The sequence below is a fragment of the Semicossyphus pulcher genome, unplaced genomic scaffold (genome assembly GCF_022749685.1).
Source record: "Semicossyphus pulcher isolate SPU_LCO1_2020_fin unplaced genomic scaffold, fSemPul1.0.p SCAF_48, whole genome shotgun sequence".
Lineage (NCBI taxonomy): Eukaryota > Metazoa > Chordata > Actinopteri > Labriformes > Labridae > Semicossyphus > Semicossyphus pulcher.
In genome coordinates, this window is record NW_027211724.1 from 244,248 (window position 1) to 263,594 (window position 19,347).

Consider the following 19,347-nt stretch of genomic DNA (forward strand, 5'->3'; position numbering starts at 1 on the left):
AACAAAAATTAAATTATAGGTAAGAAAATAGATTTTAACACAAAAGAAACTTGCACGTATATTTTTATTTGTATTCTAAAAGTCCACAAAGAAAAGAACAATATACGTTCATGTACTCTGATGTTTGTTAACCTGTAAAATATGTAGAAAATTCTGTCTGATTAAAATAAACTATATAAACACAACATGTCACGATACACATGAAGTTTCTTTAAGTGAAAACCTGCAGGTCAAACGCTCTGTACACATTTGAATCATCTTTTTTAAAATAATTGAGCGCAAAAGAGTTTATGTCAAAAAAAGGCAAAACTACAGATTATTAATGTCACTTTTATGATCCTGTGATCTCAGAGCTGCAGTCACCTTCACCCTGTCACATCCTCATGTCATCACAGTTTACATCACAGCTCTACATGTTCTCAGAGGCAGCGGCATGGTTCACTCCTGCAGCCATCACAGCAAAGAAGACATTTGGGAAGAAGGACCTGGTGTAGAGCGCCACCTTTGGGAGGGAGGGAGCGATCAGCACCTCCTTCCTCTTGTTGCTCAAAGTCTTCACGATCTCTGTCGCTGCCTCGTCTGGAGAGACGCCCAGAGGTTTCTTAGTGTACAGCACTGCAGAGAGAGAGAGAGGATAGAAAGACAACTTTTTACATGACACAGAATTTATTACATAAAAATATAGTCTGCCTACACTCAAACATCACCAAAGTTTACCTCTTTTATTTTTTGTAGCGTACAGCACTGCAGTGGGGGGGATATAGGGACAACTAAAGGTAATTTAAAGAGGATTTATTATCTTAAATTTGCTCTAACTAAACTGAAACTTCATCAAATCTTTATTTTATATATTGTTTTGTGTACCAGAGGTGGAATTTAACGTACATTTACTGAAGTAAAGTGAAGGTTTGAAGATCTTCTTGATACTTCATACTTGTTTCCTCTGATTAAACTCACATGACCAGATGGACTTGGAGGTGTGTTCGGTGTTTCCAGAGGCTGAGCTGCTGATGAAGGTGTGGTTGATGGTGCTGACAGAGATGCCGTACTCCTCCACTTCAGCCCGCAGGCAGTCAAAAAACGCCTGAACGGCATGTTTAGAGGCTGCGTCTGGAAAGTACACGAAGTATGAACGACCTCATGGTGGCTCAAGATAGAAGCTCAGAGGATCAGCACATAAATAACACTTTGCACAACTATAACGATAGTAATAACGACGATAATATCGACAGGGACATGAGATCAGGACCTCGTTATTACGAGATCAGGATCTTGAGACAGTGTTTAGTAACTATTTAAAGAAACAGTGTTCAGTAACAATTTAAAGAGACAGTGTTCAGTAACAATTTAAAGAGACAGTGTTCAGTATTTAAAGAGACAGTGAGCAGTAAATATTTAAAGAGACAGTAACTGATATCAAAGAATCTTAACTCACAGGTGGTGCGAAAAGGAACAGCCAGTTTCCCCTGGATGCTGTTAACCAGCAGCAGGTGACCTGTTCTCCTGGAGATCATGGACGGCAGCACACCTGAAACACACATTTAACACACCTGAAAATTAAGGGTTCAGTTCAGCTAAAACACACCTGAAACACACATGTTCAAAACACCTGAAACACCAGTCAGTTTAGAACTGAAGAGGCCTTTTGGATGAGAGGTGAAAAGTCTTCAACACACCTGAAACAGGATATTAAACTCACTGCGGGGACAGAGGGAGTGAATCCACCATCACACTGTTACAATCTGACTCTAGACATTTTTCTGTAATCTTAATCTATACGTGGTTCTATTTCCATGGTAACCTTTGGCCAGCGTGGCTGGTCCGAAGTAGTTGTTGTCCATGAGCAGCTTGTCCATCTCCAGTGACACCGTCTGAGCGGGAGCTTTAACCTTCATGCTGCTGTTGAGGATGAGGACGTCCAGGCAGCCGTAACACTCCAGGACCTCCTCGATGGCCTCTTGCAGACTGTCCATGTCTCCAAAGTCCAGCAGCACCAGTTTAGGAGGGAACGTCTGAGGAGGAGAGTTCAGTACATCCCTTTTAATCTTCTTTACATCTATCTGTCAGCTGTTGGTACTTGTAACTTTAACCAGTTGTTTACAGCCTTTTTGATCGGAGCAGGCACAAAGAAGTCTGTCTCAATTTGGGCCGTCTGTAATGTTTTAGATGAGTTATAAGCCGTTTCATCAAAGAGAGATTCCCCTCTAACCTTTAAACATCAATTCTTTAAAATAGCATTAAGAGGTCCAAACTGCTTGTGGTTAAAACAATCATCTTCCTCTGTAACAAAAAGGTCTATCTCTGTAGGGATCCTTTCTGTCATGTTGTCACACACTTAGAAGAACAATCTGAGCCTGTCAGTGGAAACAACAAGAACTTTTAGTGGACGACCTTTGACCCATCAAGGATTATGTTGCAGCCATTACAGCCTGTAGATGAACACATCTACTAAAGACATTTACACACTGTTTGTCATATAGACCCAAACATATGAGAGCCCCTCTGTTTTGTTGTCGTTGTTTTGTTTGTTGTTGTCCTCGGTTGCTCTAAAATTGACATATACTGTAAATATTTTGAATCTATCCTCCATGAAGTCAGGTCTGTTTCAAACTTACGACAGTCGGGTCGGAGGCATTTGCCAAATCATCTGCCAGCTCTTCCAGTTTCTCCCAACTTTTCCCACAGAGGATGAGCCTGGCCCCCCCTCTGTGAAACACACCAGCACACTCTGCACAACAACACACACATTTTATATTAGTGTCCTTCATACTTTGCACAATGGAGAGGACTTTCTTATCTCTTTAATATTGTTCATATTACCTTTTCCAAGCCCAGATAAAGAGTCAGAGATAACCACCACCTTGTTGCGTACAGATGTTTTGGACAGCAGGCTGATAACCACACCATACAGGTAGAAAAATCCAGCTGTCAGCACAACTACAAACGGCACCAGCAGAACCGTGGTGGTCCACACTGGGTCCATCTCCTGCAGGATGTCCTGGAAAACGTTTAATTTTTACATTAACACACAGAACTATTTGTACTTTCACCAAATATTAAAGGAACAGTTTGGCATTCTGGGAAATATTGAATTAACCAGCTTTAAGTGGGAGGAAACAGATACCTTGGCTCTGGTGTAAAACAAAAATCCAGCATCAGCCTCCCTAAAGTTCATCAAAGCCTGTGTGTTAAACAGGGGGTGGTTCTTTTTCTGAGCAGAAGTTACTCCCAGTGGAAGTTAATGGTTAAGTTTGTGCTAAGCTACGCCAACTGGCTTCTGACTGTTGCTTCATATTTACTGAACAGACGTGAGAATGTTATTAATCCTCTTATCTTAATATTGCAAATAAAGTAAGAAGTAATTCCCAAAACATCAAAGTATTCCTCCAACAGAGGCAGGTACAGGTAGTTATTGTTGTAGATGTTGTCATGGAGGTCAGGGTTAGTCAGCGTTTCCCTGGTTAAAGCATGTTGAAACGGTAAACATACTTTAAGACAGATCATTGTTTCTCTGAGGATGCAGATGAGATGGGATGAGATGTCTAAAGAACAAAGAAGCGTTTCGTACCCAGAAGCTCTCCGGCTGTGTAACATTGGAATCCATCTCTACAAGCATTTAAATCTAACTTTTTCTTTTTACAGCACTGAAACAAAGACAGAGATGACATTTTAACCACCGTCTTACATCAGTAGTTCAAGTTAAAGTATAAAAACTAAATTTGCATTATTAATACTCTCCAGATGCATTTCTGAATATAATGTCTTATATACAAACTACATCATGATTTAAAGTCACGTTCTCATATTAAATTAAACACTTTGTTTGTTTTGACCTGATAATCTTATCATTAAAACAGTGAAAGAAATACATGTTCAGAAACCTGTCTGGAAACCATCTCAAACTGATACACAGAGGTCAGGGGCCCCGGGGCCACAGCATACAAGTCCCTTATACCATCTGTTTTTGGACTCACAAGAGACGCACAACAACCACAAACTGACTCACAAGAGACTCACAACAACCACAAAGTGACTCACAAGAGACGCACAACAACCACAAACTGACTCACAAGAGACTCACAACAACCACAAAGTGACTCACAAGAGACGCACAACAACCACAAAGACTCACAACAACCACAAAGTGACTCACAAGAGACTCACAACAACCACAAAGTGACTCACAAGAGACGCACAACAACCACAAACTGACTCACAAGAGACTCACAACAACCACAAAGTGACTCACAAGAGACGCACAACAACCACAAAGTGACTCACAAGAGACACACAACAACCACAAAGACACACAACAACCACAAAGTGACTCACAAGAGACTCACAACAACCACAAAGTGACTCACAAGAGACTCACAACAACCACAAAGTGACTCACAAGAGACGCACAACAACCACAAACTGACTCACAAGAGACTCACAACAACCACAAAGTGACTCACAAGAGACGCACAACAACCACAAAGTGACTCACAAGAGACACACAACAACCACAAAGTGACTCACAAGAGACGCACAACAACCACAAAGTGACTCACAAGAGACACACAACAACCACAAAGACGCACAACAACCACAAACTGACTCACAAGAGACACACAACAACCACAAAGTGACTCACAAGAGACACACAACAACCACAAAGACGCACAACAACCACAAACTGGATCACAAGAGACACACAACAACCACAAACTGACTCACAAGAGTCGCACAACAACCACAAAAGACACACAACAACCACAAAGTGACTCACAAGAGACGCACAACAACCACAAACTGACTCACAAGAGACACACAACAACCACAAACTGACTCACAAGAGACACACAACAACCACAAAGACGCACAACAACCACAAACTGACTCACAAGAGACACAAAGACGCACAACAACCACAAACTGGATCACAAGAGACACACAACAACCACAAAGTGACTCACAAGAGACACACAACAACCACAAAGTGACTCACAAGAGACTCACAACAACCACAAAGACTCACAACAACCACAAAGACACACAACAACCACAAAGTGACTCACAAGAGTCGCACAACAACAACAAAAGACACAAAAACATAAAGACATTTAAAATGTAGAGTAGGCCCCCAGTATGTTGTTCTATAATCATGAGTTTATCTTTAATAATAAGTCTTAATACACTGTTACACTGTACATTACCGTACATGAATGAACCATCAGGTCATAAAGGCTGTCACACTGTAGCTCTGTCTGAAAGGAGCTCTGAAGATTTAGGTACACCACGCCGGCTGTTTGTCTAAATATAAAGTGGGACAGAAATAGCTCCTGAATCTGTCACAAAGAGTCACAGAGAAACACACCGTCAAGACATTCGTTAACATAATAAAGACTGAACAGGAGAGCTGACACTCTGCAGCAGCTGTTTGAGTCAAAGATAAAAACACAGAGTTTCTGTCTCCTCACTCAGCTGATCGTTTAACTGAGCCCCATGTCACAGGAAATATAAAGCAGCACTTACTGTGTCTCGGTCCCTGCAGCTGATCTGGACTGTGTCTGTTCCTCTGAGGGTCTGCAGCTCATTCGCAGAGACCCCCCCCCCCCCCCCCCCCCCCCCTCTGGGATTTGAGCTCTGTTAATAGTAGCAGAGCTGAGTCAGTTATTCCCCATGTACTGTATGTTGTTCACATGTTCAGAGTGACAGGCTGAGGAGGAGGGGGATGGGAGGGGGAGCATATTATTGTAAAACTGTATGCTGCAGAGAAGAATCCAATCATAAATATACCTTAAGATTTAATAATAAGAACAACTCAATCAGAGTCACACTTTAACAGAATCTGTGCAGAAAAACAAAGCCAACCTTACACATCAGTCCTATGTCAAACACTTCATCTATTAAATGTTACTTTGATATTTCTCTCTGCCTTTATTGTAAGCATCATCTAAACTCCTTTAATGTAAAAATCACTGGTGATAAATCTCATATTGATTCTGGTCAAGCTGTCTGGCTGGTCATATTTTAATCTTTCTTTGTATTTTGTAGAATTGAATTCTCCTAGCTTATATAATACATCATTATATGTTGTTTATGTTCACTGTTGTTTTTAAATTGTTGTGTAACGTTTTCGTTGTGTGAGCAGTAGTTTAATTTGAAGGGTTTAACCGGACGTTCTGTGTGTTAAATGTGTCCGTGCTGACAGCGGGCAGATTTCGGAGATTTTTGCTGCACTGACACAGCGGGCTGATCGGTCTATCGATCCCTCAGAGGAGGCAGAGCGGCTTTATTTTTACACAGAAAACAGATGAGATGTCGGATTTCGAGGAGTTTGAGAAGCAGCTGAGCGAGAACCGTCAGGGTGAGTACCAACGGTCTGTGTCCCACTTTGATCTTCAAGCTAGCATAGTGCGTAATGTTAGCTCATACAGTATTTTATGAATGAATAACCCGACGTGACAGTAACTTTGGTTTTCACAGAATGACTCAGCTTGTTGTCCTGTATGTGACATATTAACATATGTAATATGTATCTTGATGCTGCCGTTCAAACAGCTGCTGACTATTCTTCGTGTAAAACTGAACGCGCTCTGGTTACCGGTGAGACCTCACCGTGAACTCACCTGTCAGTCTCCACTGAGACAGCAGGAAACGAAATTCTGTTTAAAAATGTCATCTTTTATATAGTTGTCCTCTCCTGATGAAAAACACGCAAGTAGAAATTAGTTAATGTGACGTTTTCTGAAATATAAAGATGTTCTTTTCAATTCGGCATCAATTCTTAATAGTTGTATTGCAATTTTAATAAAGCTGATAAAAAATCTTAACACAAGTATCTGCACTATTTCTCTGTTCTATCTAATTTATGTATTTAATGAATGATAGTAATGTCCATCAACATCATCCCCATCATAACTTTGAATCTACTTTTATTTATTTAGCAATAAACACAGAAAACACGGATAAATAAGTCATGTAGAGCTGAAGGATGAATTTATTGTCTGAAAAACAATATGCACCTAATAAAAAAGTAATAGATTAATCTCATTTGGTTAAAGTCATCTTTGTTCCAACTTCTTCAGTGTGATGTGATTTTTCTTTGTTTTACTTAAAAAAAACTTAATAAAGATTGTTGGAGGAGATATTGGACTGTGATTAAGTTAAAAAATATGTTACCTGAATTTTTTCAGAATTTTCTCACTTACTTAAGTAAAAAAAATACTCAATGTAAAGCCACCAGGTGGATCAGAGACATTAATGTTAACTCTTATTGATTAAAGGTCTTTAGTTATTTCTCCATCCGACATGATCCCTCTGCGGAGAGAAATATGAAGCAGTGACTGTTCAGCGCAGAGGAATCGGAGCCCATGTTTCATACAGAAATTAATTATCTTATTTATCTTAATTATGGCGATTATTTATTAACATTAACATCATTTCTCAGAAATTATAGTGGGGGTACTTTTCAGCTTGGATCACGCTCAGATTTGTATGAATGTTTTTGTTAATTGATTATAGCCCCATTGTTGTGCAGCTTGTGTAATAATTTCTTGCTGCTGTTCGCACAGAGCGAGAGAGAGAGCGACACAAGAAGAGGAGTCGCAGTGGTTCTGCAGGTCGAGGAGACAAACATCGCAGCTGGAGCAAAGACAGAGGCAGCCGCAGCCGCGAGAAAGGGAGCCGCAGCCGAGAGCGAAAGAGCCGCGACCGCCGGAGCTCCTCCAGGGACCACAAGAAGCACAGGTCAGAGGTCATCTCCGGGGCAGGCTCTTAATGTGAAAATACACTGCATGTACAGGACTTTTATTTTGTCATCTGTCTGCATTCAGCCACTCGCCGAGGAGAACGAGGAAGAAAAGGACGTGCAAATACTGGGACGTTCCTCCTCCAGGCTTTGAACACATCACACCGATGCAATATAAAGCTATGCAAGGTACCAGCGTGCTCTCTGTGCTCAGTCAGACATCTTTACAGATCAACAGCTGCTCTCAGGAGGCTGCATTCATTCATTTATTTACTTAGCATCTGTTATTAGCACTGGAAGTTCTGCTTCCAGAATCAGAATCAGACTTAAATAAAATAAGATAAAAAATAGGCAATAAGAATAAAAATATGAAAAGCAATATGTTGACGAGGCTGGCAGCAGAGGGGGAGAAACTGTTCTTGTGTCGGGAGGTTTTGGTCCTGATGGAGATCAGCCTCTTGCCAGAGGGGAGGGTCTCAAAGAGACTGGACCGGGGGGAGAGGGGTTGATCTAACCGGCACGCCTCAGATGGGTGATGGGGGCGGGTGTAACTGCTTTCTTCCTAAAATCCACAACCATCTCCACTGTCTTCAGAGCATTTAGCTCTAAATTGTTCTCACCACACCAGGTCACCAGGACCTGCAAAAGGTGAAGGTTTACTTCCTCATGTGTCTCTCCTCAGCGGCCGGTCAGATCCCCACCATCGCTCTGTTGGCCACGTCTACCACCACCGGCGTATCTGCTGCTCCCACACAGGTGCCCATCGTTGGCAGTCAGATGACTCGACAGGCACGCCGCCTGTACGTGGGAAACATCCCGTTTGGAGTGACTGAGGTATGGTTGACTTCCTGTTCACGCTGATGTGTAGGTGCTGCAGAGTTTCATCCTCTGTCTCTCCTCAGGAGTCCATGGCCGAGTTCTTTAACGCTCAGATGAGACTGGCCGGACTGTCCCAGGCTCCGAGTAACCCCGTGCTCGCCGTGCAGATCAACCAGGACAAGAACTTCGCTTTCCTCGAGGTTTGAGCTCCAACGTTCAAAACATTCCTACTGATTTCTGGATAAAGACTTTATTTAAAGAAGAGGAGAACACTGATATCTTGCTCGTCTGTCTGTTTTATATGACGCTGCAGCCAGTTAGCTTAGCTTAGCATACAAACAGGAAACAGAGGGAAACCGCTAGCCTGGCTCTGTTTAAGCTAACCGTTATAACAAATATTGTCTGTGTAGTTTCGGTCTGTAGACGAGACGACGCAGGCCATGGCCTTCGATGGAATCATTTTTCAGGGTCAGTCTCTGAAGATCAGACGACCGCACGACTATCGACCTCTACCTGGTATCTCAGAGCAGCCAGCCTTCCACGTCCCAGGTGAGTGTGTGACACCTGTAACGATGACACGGTCTGGTGTATAAAATATATAACGTGTTATTCTCTGTAGGAGTCGTCTCCACCGTTGTCCCTGATTCTCCTCACAAACTGTTCATAGGAGGCCTGCCCAACTACCTGAATGACGACCAGGTACTCACCTGAAACTCAGTCACAGGTGCTCTCATGTTTCCTCTTTTGACTCACCTGCTCAGGTGTTTGTCACACTTTAAACGTGCACAGAATGTTTGATTTCTTTAATATGAAAAATAAAATCTGTGAGGTGTTTGAGAAAAAAAGAAGATTCAGTTTATTAGAACCAGAAACAGGAAGTGACCCCAAACTACAAAATAAAACATGATAATGATAGATACACAATATAGATAAATATGTTCATATATTTTATTTCTTACAGATATTTTTTTATTGATCCACAACGGACAACCTCACTGCCGATTAAATTATGTATTTATTATATTTATGTTTAAATCTATAACTTCTATTTATATTATATTTATTCATTTATTTATTGTATGAATAATGAATTAATTTTGTTATACTTTGCTAAGAGAAATTAACATTGACCATGTGATGTCATTGATCATGTGATGTCATTGATCATGAATATTAGAGCAGTGTGACTGAGTAAAGAGCTCGTACGTGTCTCATGTTGTGATTAAATGAAGGTAAGAAGAGTTCAGTGTGTTTCTGACTAACTGACTCATTTAAAGCCGACCCCTGACCTGTATTTCTGGTTTGTTGTGACTTTTAGGCTTTAGAAGAAAAAATCGATTTTCTCTGATGTTTTTAAGTTTTGTTCAAACAGATAATCTGATACCTTTATTTTGTATTTGAATACTTATTTTTTCACATCTTAGGGACCAAGCAATCAGTCACTTGATTTCAGGTGTCAGAACAAATCGTTTTCAAAAACTGACTGTGAGAAGAGAGAACCTGAACGTGTGTGCAAGTTTAGGACTTGTCCCGGCAGCATACGTTTAGGTCGTTTCGTTTCCTGGTTGCTGCAGGAAGGCATTATGGGATGCCCGTAAGATCAGGCAGGTTGAGGAAAAGTAAACCGAAAAAAGTCACAAAACTCCAGAAGTACATTGAACTTTATTTAAATTAATTGTAATTAAACGTATGAGTGGATTTTTCTGTCAGAGTGAATATCTGCTCATGAACAGGCCTCAATACTGAGTGTAAGACTTAAAAGGACCAATTAATTAATCAATCAGTCGGTCAGTCAGTCAGTCTGTAGAGCTCCATGTTTGCTGTCATAGGGCAGGTCTGTGAATCTGTTATACAGTGAATTTCATTAAACTGTCATTGTGTCACATTAAGCTCACAGAGCAGCTGTAGCCTGATGTATATGATCATATATATTTATTATGATTCTCACTGAGTCTTTATTCTGAATAAAGTCTCTGGTGCTGCGTTGATACTCACAGCTCTTTCATTTTTGTTCCCCCACTTTGTCCCCAGCTAGGGGCCGTAAGATCGTTAAGTCAGCGCTCATAATTTGTTCAGTAGTTCTCATCTTCTGCTGCCAACATGTAAACAAGGCAAGTAAGACACTGTGGTCCTCACACGGACGCCTGCCGGAGGCTCCTCTGGCTGCTTTCTTTTCCCATCATGCTTTGGAGCGCGCTCAGGGTCCCCGGGGGTTTGGGTTAATCCTGGTCATAGACACCTAAAGATGCTGTTGTTGGTGGTTTTGTTGGTTTTGTGGGGGTGTATTCAGCTTTAATGTAAAGGTACGAAACATTTCCAACTGAAAAGAAAGTATGTTTAAGTTACCCCATGATGATTTATTTACCTCCTAGTACCGAGTATTATTTGTTCTCTGTCAGCATACCTGACTCTGCTGTGTGTAAAGAGTAATCCTCAGATGTAGCTCAGCTCCACTTCATCAGTCATCATCAATTTAACCTAAAAGTACACTTTGACCTCTGCTGTGTCTTCCTTTCTTCTTTTCTGAATAAGTATAGAACTCAAAGCAAATCCTGTTAATTGAACACATTTCATGTTAATAAATAGACATGATGTGATATTTAATATTCACTCTTTAGTTCTCTCTCAGTATCAGTCTCAGGTGTTTCTGTCGGACTCGTCCCTGCAGGTGAAGGAGCTTCTGACGTCCTTCGGGCCTCTTAAAGCATTTAATCTGGTGAAGGACAGTGCCACGTCACTGTCCAAAGGTTACGCCTTCTGTGAATACGTAGACGTCTGCGCCACAGATCAGGTAAAAATCATAGTTTATCTGTGTGTTGAGATTATCAGCTGTGATGTTTGTCACTGTGGGTCTGTGTGTTTCCTCTGTCAGGCTGTAGCCGGGCTCAACGGGATGCAACTGGGAGATAAGAAGCTGATCGTCCAAAGAGCCAGTGTGGGAGCTAAAAATGCCAATCCTGTGAGAACCACGACTTTTATAATAATTTTAATAATAATAAGATAATCACATCCGGGATTCAGGAAAACACGCAAAAATGTTCTTAATACAGTTGACACGACCAAATGCAGACGACACGGCCAAATGCAGACGACACGACCAAATGCAGACGGCACGACCAAATGCAGACGACGCAACCAAATGCAGACGACACGACCAAATGCAGACGACACGACCAAATGCAGACGGCACGACCAAATACAGACGACGCAACCAAATGCAGACGACACAACCAAATGCAGACGGCATGACCAAATACAGACAACACGACCAAATGCAGACGACACAACCAAATACAGACGACACGACCAAATACAGATGACACAACCAAATGCAGACGGCATGACCAAATACAGACGACACGACCAAATGCAGACGACACGACCAAATACAGACGACACGACCAAATGCAGACGACACTAAATAAAGACAACCAAATAAATACAGACGACCAAATACAGGGTTAGGGTTACTATACTGGTCCTGCTCCTGTTTGTCTGCAGTTATTGTAAAAAACTGATGTGTGTGACTCTGCAGACATCCATCATAGAGACCCCGGTGACGCTGCAGGTCCCGGGCCTTCAGAGGCTGCAGAACTCCGGCTTGCCCACGGAGGTGCTGTGCCTCCTCAACATGGTGATGCCTGAGGAGCTGGTGGACGATGAGGACTACGAGGAGATCCTGGAGGACATCCGAGAGGAGTGCTGCAAGTACGGCAGCGTCCGCTCCGTCGAGATCCCCCGACCTGTCGACGGCGTGGAGGTCCCCGGCTGTGGAAAGGTGAAGATTTTTATATGACTCAGTTTGCAGGGGTCGACAATGAGCACAATTTTCCACTAGCACTCCGGGCCAGTAACTTAACAAATTCACTGGCCCTGCCATTAAAACCACTCGCCCTGAAATAATTTGTTATTTCGGTATTATTTTAACGTCAAATTTTGTTTCTCTGTAAGGGTTCTTATTAATGAACATGTGTTCAATTGTGGAACTATTATAAACTCATAAAAATAGACCAAAATAACCATATGGGTATAAAAAGGCTTCTTTTACCACTCTGGTGCAGCAACTCTGACACCTGCATGAATAAGTAGTAATAGATTGATTGAGTATGTTACCTACCATTACTGACGCTGTTCAAATGTATGTTTAATCAGCCCGTGAGAGTAACTTTTTGAAACAAAATCTTACCGTCTCCTTCTTCCTGTAGCCGTTAAAGGTAAACAGTCCGCGGCACGTCCGTTCCATGAACGGTCTGTTTATGTAGCCACAGCGCTAACGTGCACCAGGACGAGGTGCCGCTGATAACGGGAATACACACACTTATTGCCACCTCACGTAACTGCCCGTCTGCCTCGATCATCCCGCAGGCGCATCTGTGATGGCCGGAGCGTCGCGTGCATGTTCACAGTTTACAGGCAGGTGACTGACACACAGACTCTGCATGCACAGCGGTCAGTTTACTCTGTGCTCTCATCAAAAGCTTCACTATGTGATATCAGACGGACTGTTCCTGTTGTCCTATGTGTGGGAAACACTGCTATGGGTGTTTAGTGGCTCATCGGCGTTGGGGGAAGTAAATCTCCCTCGCATGTGTATGAAAACTATCACGTCTGTGTTTATACTCGTCTGCGGTAGCTTGCGATCAGCGTAGATTAGATTAGCGTGTTCTAGAATGACAGCTGATCTGTCGCGAGAGCAGCGAGTAGCGTGTAATGTGTTGTTGACAGCAGTAGCCGAAGTGCCTGCAGTGATGCTGACATCGGACTGAGATTACCGCGGGATTCTGCGTGGAAAGTAATTTGTCCCGTTCATCAGAACTGTGAATCTCGGGAGGGCTACTATATTGTTAACATTGTGGGCTTGTAGATCTACTGGCACACCGGGCCAGTTAAATAGTTAATGTACTGGCCCGGGGGTTAAAAACATACCGTCGGGCCACCAGCCCAGTGCTTATGTCGGGCCCTGGTTTGTGTTTGTTTGGAAGAGAGAACGATTCAAATGGCTGACAGTTCTCTGCTTCACCAAAACCATCACTCTCTGGGTTCTTATTGGGCTTTGAGTTTAACTTTTAAACTTTAACAAAAGAGTGTTTGTTTTTTTTGTTACACCGAAAATAGTTCCTGAACAAAGCGATAAAACAGGAAATGCACGTGTCAAATACTTCTACAAACCTGTAGTGCTCCATTATTCTCTTATTTGAACTGATGTGATAGATGGAGCTCTTTTCAGAGCAAATGTTGGCTTTACGAGCAGTATCAAGTTCAGATTGAATCCTTTCTGATAATCTGGTATTTTAATGGTCACGTTAGTAGCTGAAGCTCTGCCTGAGATTGAGAGCTGCTTTCTGTCTCAGTCAGGAAAGTTTGCGAATATTTGGGAATCCAGTTTGTGTATGTCGTTAAGTCTTTTCTCTTGTCTTGAACAATATTTCCTAAAAGACGTTTAAGCTTTAAAGAAAGTAAGGAGAAACGTTATTCAGCTTTGAGTTACAGAGCAGCCGCTTCCTGAGCTGTTCTATGTAAAGACGTCGTACAGTTAAAGAAGCTGTGAGAGAGAAACGTTAGATCGACGTCCTCTTCATACCTGACTTGTTCTTCCTTCCAGATCTTTGTGGAGTACGTTTCAGCTGCAGACTGTCAGAAAGCCATGCAGGCTCTTACCGGCCGTAAGTTTGCCAACAGAGTGGTGGTGACCAAATACTACGACCCAGACATGTACCACAGACACGAGTTTTAAAGCACAGACGAGTCTCTACTTCCTGTTTACAGCTTCACACTGTGAACGTGTCTTTAGAGACTAAAAACTTGAACTTAATCTTCTACTAAACAAACCGACTGCAGTGTGTTTCGGTTCTGAATATCTAACAAGCTTCAGCCTCATACTCACACAGTGAAAATCCTGTAGTTTTAATTTGTAGTCGAATGAATGGTCTGAAGTAATGCTGCCTGAGTAGCGGTCTTTAAAGAATGCACTGTATGAGAGGAAACAGTCAGATGTTAAGATTCTGTCCTGAGCACAAACACTGATTTCTCTGAGAGTAAAAAAGTTATTTATTCATTTATTTTTCCAAAAAATGTTCTCCCTCTCTATACGTTGGATAATAATGTTCCTGAAACATATACGATGCTGGAACCAGGACTGCTAATATAAAATATCCTTTCATTTGATCTTAATGTTAACTGTTGACCGTCTTTTGAACCCCTCCTCCCTAAACAGCAAGTAAATCGCAGCTTAGCAACTGAAAGTAGCGCTGTAGCAACAGTGCTGATTCTACAAACCAGAGGAGCAGAAGTTTAAAATCAAATTAAACTGTTTCTTTTTATTGACCTGGTCCCTGATTTTCACCGTCGGAGATGGAGCGGTGGGTCTGCTTTGTTCCACGAGCTCTCTGAGCGTGTGATGGATACACTCCGCTCAGCCTCCACGTTACAGTCTGACTGTGTGAAACATGATGGCTAACTAGCTCATTAGCAGCTCATGAATTTGTTTACAGTTTAGCTTAGATAACTTGTGTTTGTAATGCTGTCTCTTTATTTCACTGTCTTCCATGATGGATGCTAACTTTAAGTCTGGGACATGTTAGCTTTAGCCTTTTAGCACAATATCATGTATGTAGCCATTAAGTGCATATTGAAGATCACTTTTACTTCACTGTTATTGTGAAGTAAACAAGCTAGCTGGATACGGCTTTTTAAACCTATTCATGAAGCAAGGTTTACGTTAGCTTCTTGCTAATTAGCTATACAAACAGTAACTAAGGGGTGGGGCTTAATTAACGGTCACCAGCCATTATCAATAATTTATCGTCAATATCAGAAAAAAAAAATCCAATCTGTGTTTATGGTTTAAAAAATACAGCAGGTTTGCACATGTTAAGAAACGCACCTTTAAGTTTATAGATAAAATAATGAATAATATTTAAAAGCTTTATACTTGATGTGATTTTATTGTGTCTAAACTATAATCAATTTATTATGAAATTCTGTTTCTCTGCTTGAAAAAAAACGTGAATAAAGACCCGGTTTGTTGGCTCACACAGCTAACAGTGTGTACGAGCGTGTGGGACGGATCGAATAATAACAAACTCTGTATTTTATACCTTCTGTGGAACCCACTGCCATCGCTTTATTAATAAAAGCCTGCGTCTCTCTGTCTGCCTGTGTGGGATCATGTTTTTAATTATCTGTTGCAAGTGATAATAGAAACATATATTTATTTTACTGACGCTTTTAGGAGGAAGTGTGTGTTACAATCGTTAGTGTTTACTGCCCTCCTGTGGTCACAATGACAATCAGCTACACTACTTTAGAGCTCCTGTGAGGAGTTTTTTCTCTGGTTATGAAACGGACTGAAATTATTTCTGATGACTTTATGTGAGCTACATAAGCAAACAGGCCATCAGAGTCAAGATTGGTTATTTCTATATAATGATTGTTAATGCCTGAAACAGCTGGCGGGGGGGGGGGGGGGGGGAGGAGGTAGGTGTCAGACAAGCAGTTACCTGCACGCTGCCTTTGTTTACAATTTCCAGGTCAAACGTGTAAAGTGAGTGATACATATGACTGTTAAAGAAAGCAGGGTTACAAAAGGTTAAAAACTACCACTTTAGCATGTACAGGACAAAATCAGCAAAGAGATAAGAGGCTTTGTCCACAGGGGGCGCCAAAATCAACACAAGTTCCTCACAGGAGGTTATCCTCTCCTCCCACCTGACTGGATTTATTCAGTTTGTTAATTGTCCTACCAGAAAAGATTTGCCATTAGCAATTAGCAAGTGAGATTAGCATAACTTTACAAAATTACGTAGTTTAAATGGTCTATACTTCTACAGCAACTTTCTAGTCTTTGTGACCACTACAACACTACGTAAAGTGCCCAACTGTCAATCCGTTATCACATTCATACCTGTTGGCTGTGCCACCAGGAGCAATTTGGGGTTCAGTGTGTTGCCCAAGGACACTTTGGCATGTAGCCTGAGGGAGGGTTTGAACAAAATCTTCATGCTTTTATTTTTAATTTACCAAAGGTGTAAATTATTGAACCATGATGGCCTCAGTCACACCATAGGACAGTTCTGACATTTGGCCTAAAACTGTAAAAAATCTGACAGCACAGCGATTTATAAAAGAGCAGGTTCATGTTAAGCACTAAAATGTTAAACCATTGACAGCATTTTAAGGGACCAAAATACGAATTATATTCATTTTTATATTGTGTGACAGTGAAAGTGCTATGTCACGTCAACAACCCAATGTGTAATGAAAGGAACAGTCAATGCTGGGAACAATCACATATTTAGAAACGGTAAATATTAATAAATAAATATTAAAAATGTTTCTGCTGTGGAGGTCAAATGTCATGAAAGAATTAATAAATAATCAGTTTCTGTATGTGCGGGTTGATAGTCAGCCTTACACATCCTTTTTTCTTTCTTTAGGGTTTCTATAATTTCAATAAAATCAGCATTAAACTTTATCCGAATTTGAATCACTTTCTATAATAACAATAATAAAAAGAAGAGTATTTCACATTTTCTGAAATTCAATTGCAAAAGTAAATTACACCTAATTTAAGACCATTTATCGCTTTTCATCTAATTTAGTTTCATCAAATTCGTTGTTAAAGGGAAACTAAGACTTGTTGACGGTTTTATTTTGTAACCGGAAGTTGTCACGTCAGATGTCACGTCCATGACGACAGCATCAATAGGAATAATTTCATAGTTGATAACATTCTTTCAGATTTTGCTTTTTATTATGGACATGTCATGTTTGGCTGCTATGATTACAGTGAAGAAGATGCTAATGCTTTTTTCCTTATTAATCTAATCTTACTTCTTGCCAAATTCCACATTCACAAATGTAAATATGCAAACAAGAAACCTCAGTGCTTTGTTTTCATGAAGGAAATAGAACAGTACATTTCTGTGATTTCTACCTCGCAAAACAAAAAAAACTATCCAAACAATGGTTGTGTGCAATATCGTGAGTTTTAGCGTGAACCTTTTTGGTTTTTGCGTTTTGTATTATTATTTTTTTATTTATTTATCCTCTTATTTTCACATTATTTGTTTTAGGTAAGATTTATTTTGTTTCTACTGTTTTTGACACTTGTTACTACCGATGTATGTGTCCTGCTTTGTTCTGTTACTATGTACGCTGACATTTTGAAATAAAGAGTTGATGGAGAAAAAAAAAAAAAAAAGACAGCATCAATAGGAGCCCGAGCCGTGTTTGACAGAACATTTTTGATATAAGTAAATGTCAGAACTGCTTCAAGTCCCGCGAGCTTCACCTGCTGATCGACCAGGACCTGCAGCAGGTAACGTTTAAAAGACCCCGTGAATGTGGCAGACAAGTTCATGTATTTAAAGGATGTTAACGTTGCTTTCTGTGACGTCATGATGTAAAACGTTTAGGACTCGTTTTTTTAAATCTCACATCCACTCGGACTTTATCTGCTCACCTCAAATCTTTATCTGAAAGACTTCAACCTTCATTATTTATAATATTTAACATTTCCGGAGGCGTATTGTATTCACTCGAGAAAAACAAAATCTGTCCTGTTTTTCTGAATGAACGACCTCAAAATCCTGCGATGAGCTCTCCTACACGAAAGACCGACTTTATGAAAGCCAGCAGTCTGTTGAGTTTAATCCGGTTTATTTGGGCAGACACTGGGAGGCTCGTGTCTTTACTCGTGGTATTGTTGTCAGTTTGTCGGCTCTACGCGGGACTTTACTGAGTCCATTCTTTTGTTCGTAGAAGCCTTTCTCGTAATTCCAAGATAATTAACTCGATAATTCAGATGAACAGTGAATGCAACTTTTTCCCAAGTGAATGCAAAACGCTTCCGTAAACATTATCATGAAAATGTTGAAATGAAGGTTTTAATTCCTGCTGTTTGCTCTGGTCTGTCTCACCTTTAGTCCGCTGTGTGAACAATCACCTTGTCGTTGTAAGTTAGGGACCGTTCCCAAGTTGTCTGAGACATTAGGGAGAATGTTGTTTCTTTGGCTGGAGATGTGATTTGTTTCTTTCATAACTCAATCGATTGTCTCGCACTTCGTTTCATTATCATCCGAAAGTGTTTCAATTCAATCAAAGTTTTGTTTAAATTAGGGACTGTACACAAATTGGATGATGAACAGTTTAGCTGGCTTTATTTACATTAACTGAAATGGCTTATTAATATAACCACAGACCTCTACCTACCGCACACAAGACAAAAATGAGTCTGATTATCTTTAGGTCCACTTATTGTTGATCAGTTTGAACATTATGTTCGTATTATCATGAGGTATCACTCATATAAAGTGTGTGTGCTCAGCAGCACTGTCCAAACCTTGTTCCCGCTGGTCTGTGATGATGTAAGCAGGTGAGTCCACATGCCTCACATTGTTCACATGTTATTACAGTGTTATTACAGTTATTTCTGCGCACTGCCATGTCAGCAGCTCAGCCTGTAAACATTGAACTTGTTTCTACAACAGTCACCTGAACAGAGAGAACATGGGAAAACAGAGCTGCATTTATTTTCTTTGTTTAAGCCACTAAAATCATTTTCCGTTCTGTTTACAACTAAACATAAACATCAGAGCAAAGAGACGAATCTAACAAGGATTAAGATTTTTGTTGAGAGCTTAAATGTTGCGTTTATTTATTGATGAATAAACATTTAAAGTCATAAACTGGACCAAAGTCATATTCATATCTGTGGGACTCTAGCCTGTTGGTTCGACAAATCAAAACAATTCATAAAAGGTCATTTTGGGCTGCAGAACATTTTTAGT

At 40.8% G+C, this 19,347-nt stretch overlaps 2 protein-coding genes across 2 annotated transcripts; one reads left to right on the forward strand and one right to left on the reverse strand.

Moving 5' to 3' along the window:
• Window positions 1-50: 50 nt before the first annotated feature.
• dhrs7ca (dehydrogenase/reductase (SDR family) member 7Ca) lies at window positions 51-5,328 on the reverse strand. The gene is made up of 8 exons (XM_069680826.1): window positions 5,202-5,328; window positions 3,569-3,644; window positions 2,821-2,998; window positions 2,616-2,728; window positions 1,802-2,012; window positions 1,436-1,528; window positions 958-1,110; window positions 51-615 (listed from the first exon to the last, which is right to left on the reverse strand). The coding sequence occupies exons 2-8, from the start codon at window positions 3,614-3,616 to the stop codon at window positions 410-412; spliced, it is 1,002 nt and encodes a 333-aa protein (XP_069536927.1). The 5' UTR covers window positions 3,617-3,644; window positions 5,202-5,328; the 3' UTR covers window positions 51-409.
• An 880-nt stretch (window positions 5,329-6,208) lies between these two features.
• On the forward strand, window positions 6,209-15,703 carry LOC138608294 (splicing factor U2AF 65 kDa subunit-like). The gene is made up of 11 exons (XM_069680849.1): window positions 6,209-6,355; window positions 7,563-7,737; window positions 7,824-7,927; window positions 8,421-8,572; window positions 8,641-8,757; window positions 8,968-9,106; window positions 9,177-9,256; window positions 11,226-11,348; window positions 11,430-11,516; window positions 12,093-12,335; window positions 14,160-15,703. Exons 1-11 carry the CDS (start codon window positions 6,307-6,309, stop codon window positions 14,289-14,291), a joined length of 1,401 nt encoding a protein of 466 aa, XP_069536950.1. The 5' UTR covers window positions 6,209-6,306; the 3' UTR covers window positions 14,292-15,703.
• The last annotated feature ends 3,644 nt before the right edge of the window (window positions 15,704-19,347 follow it).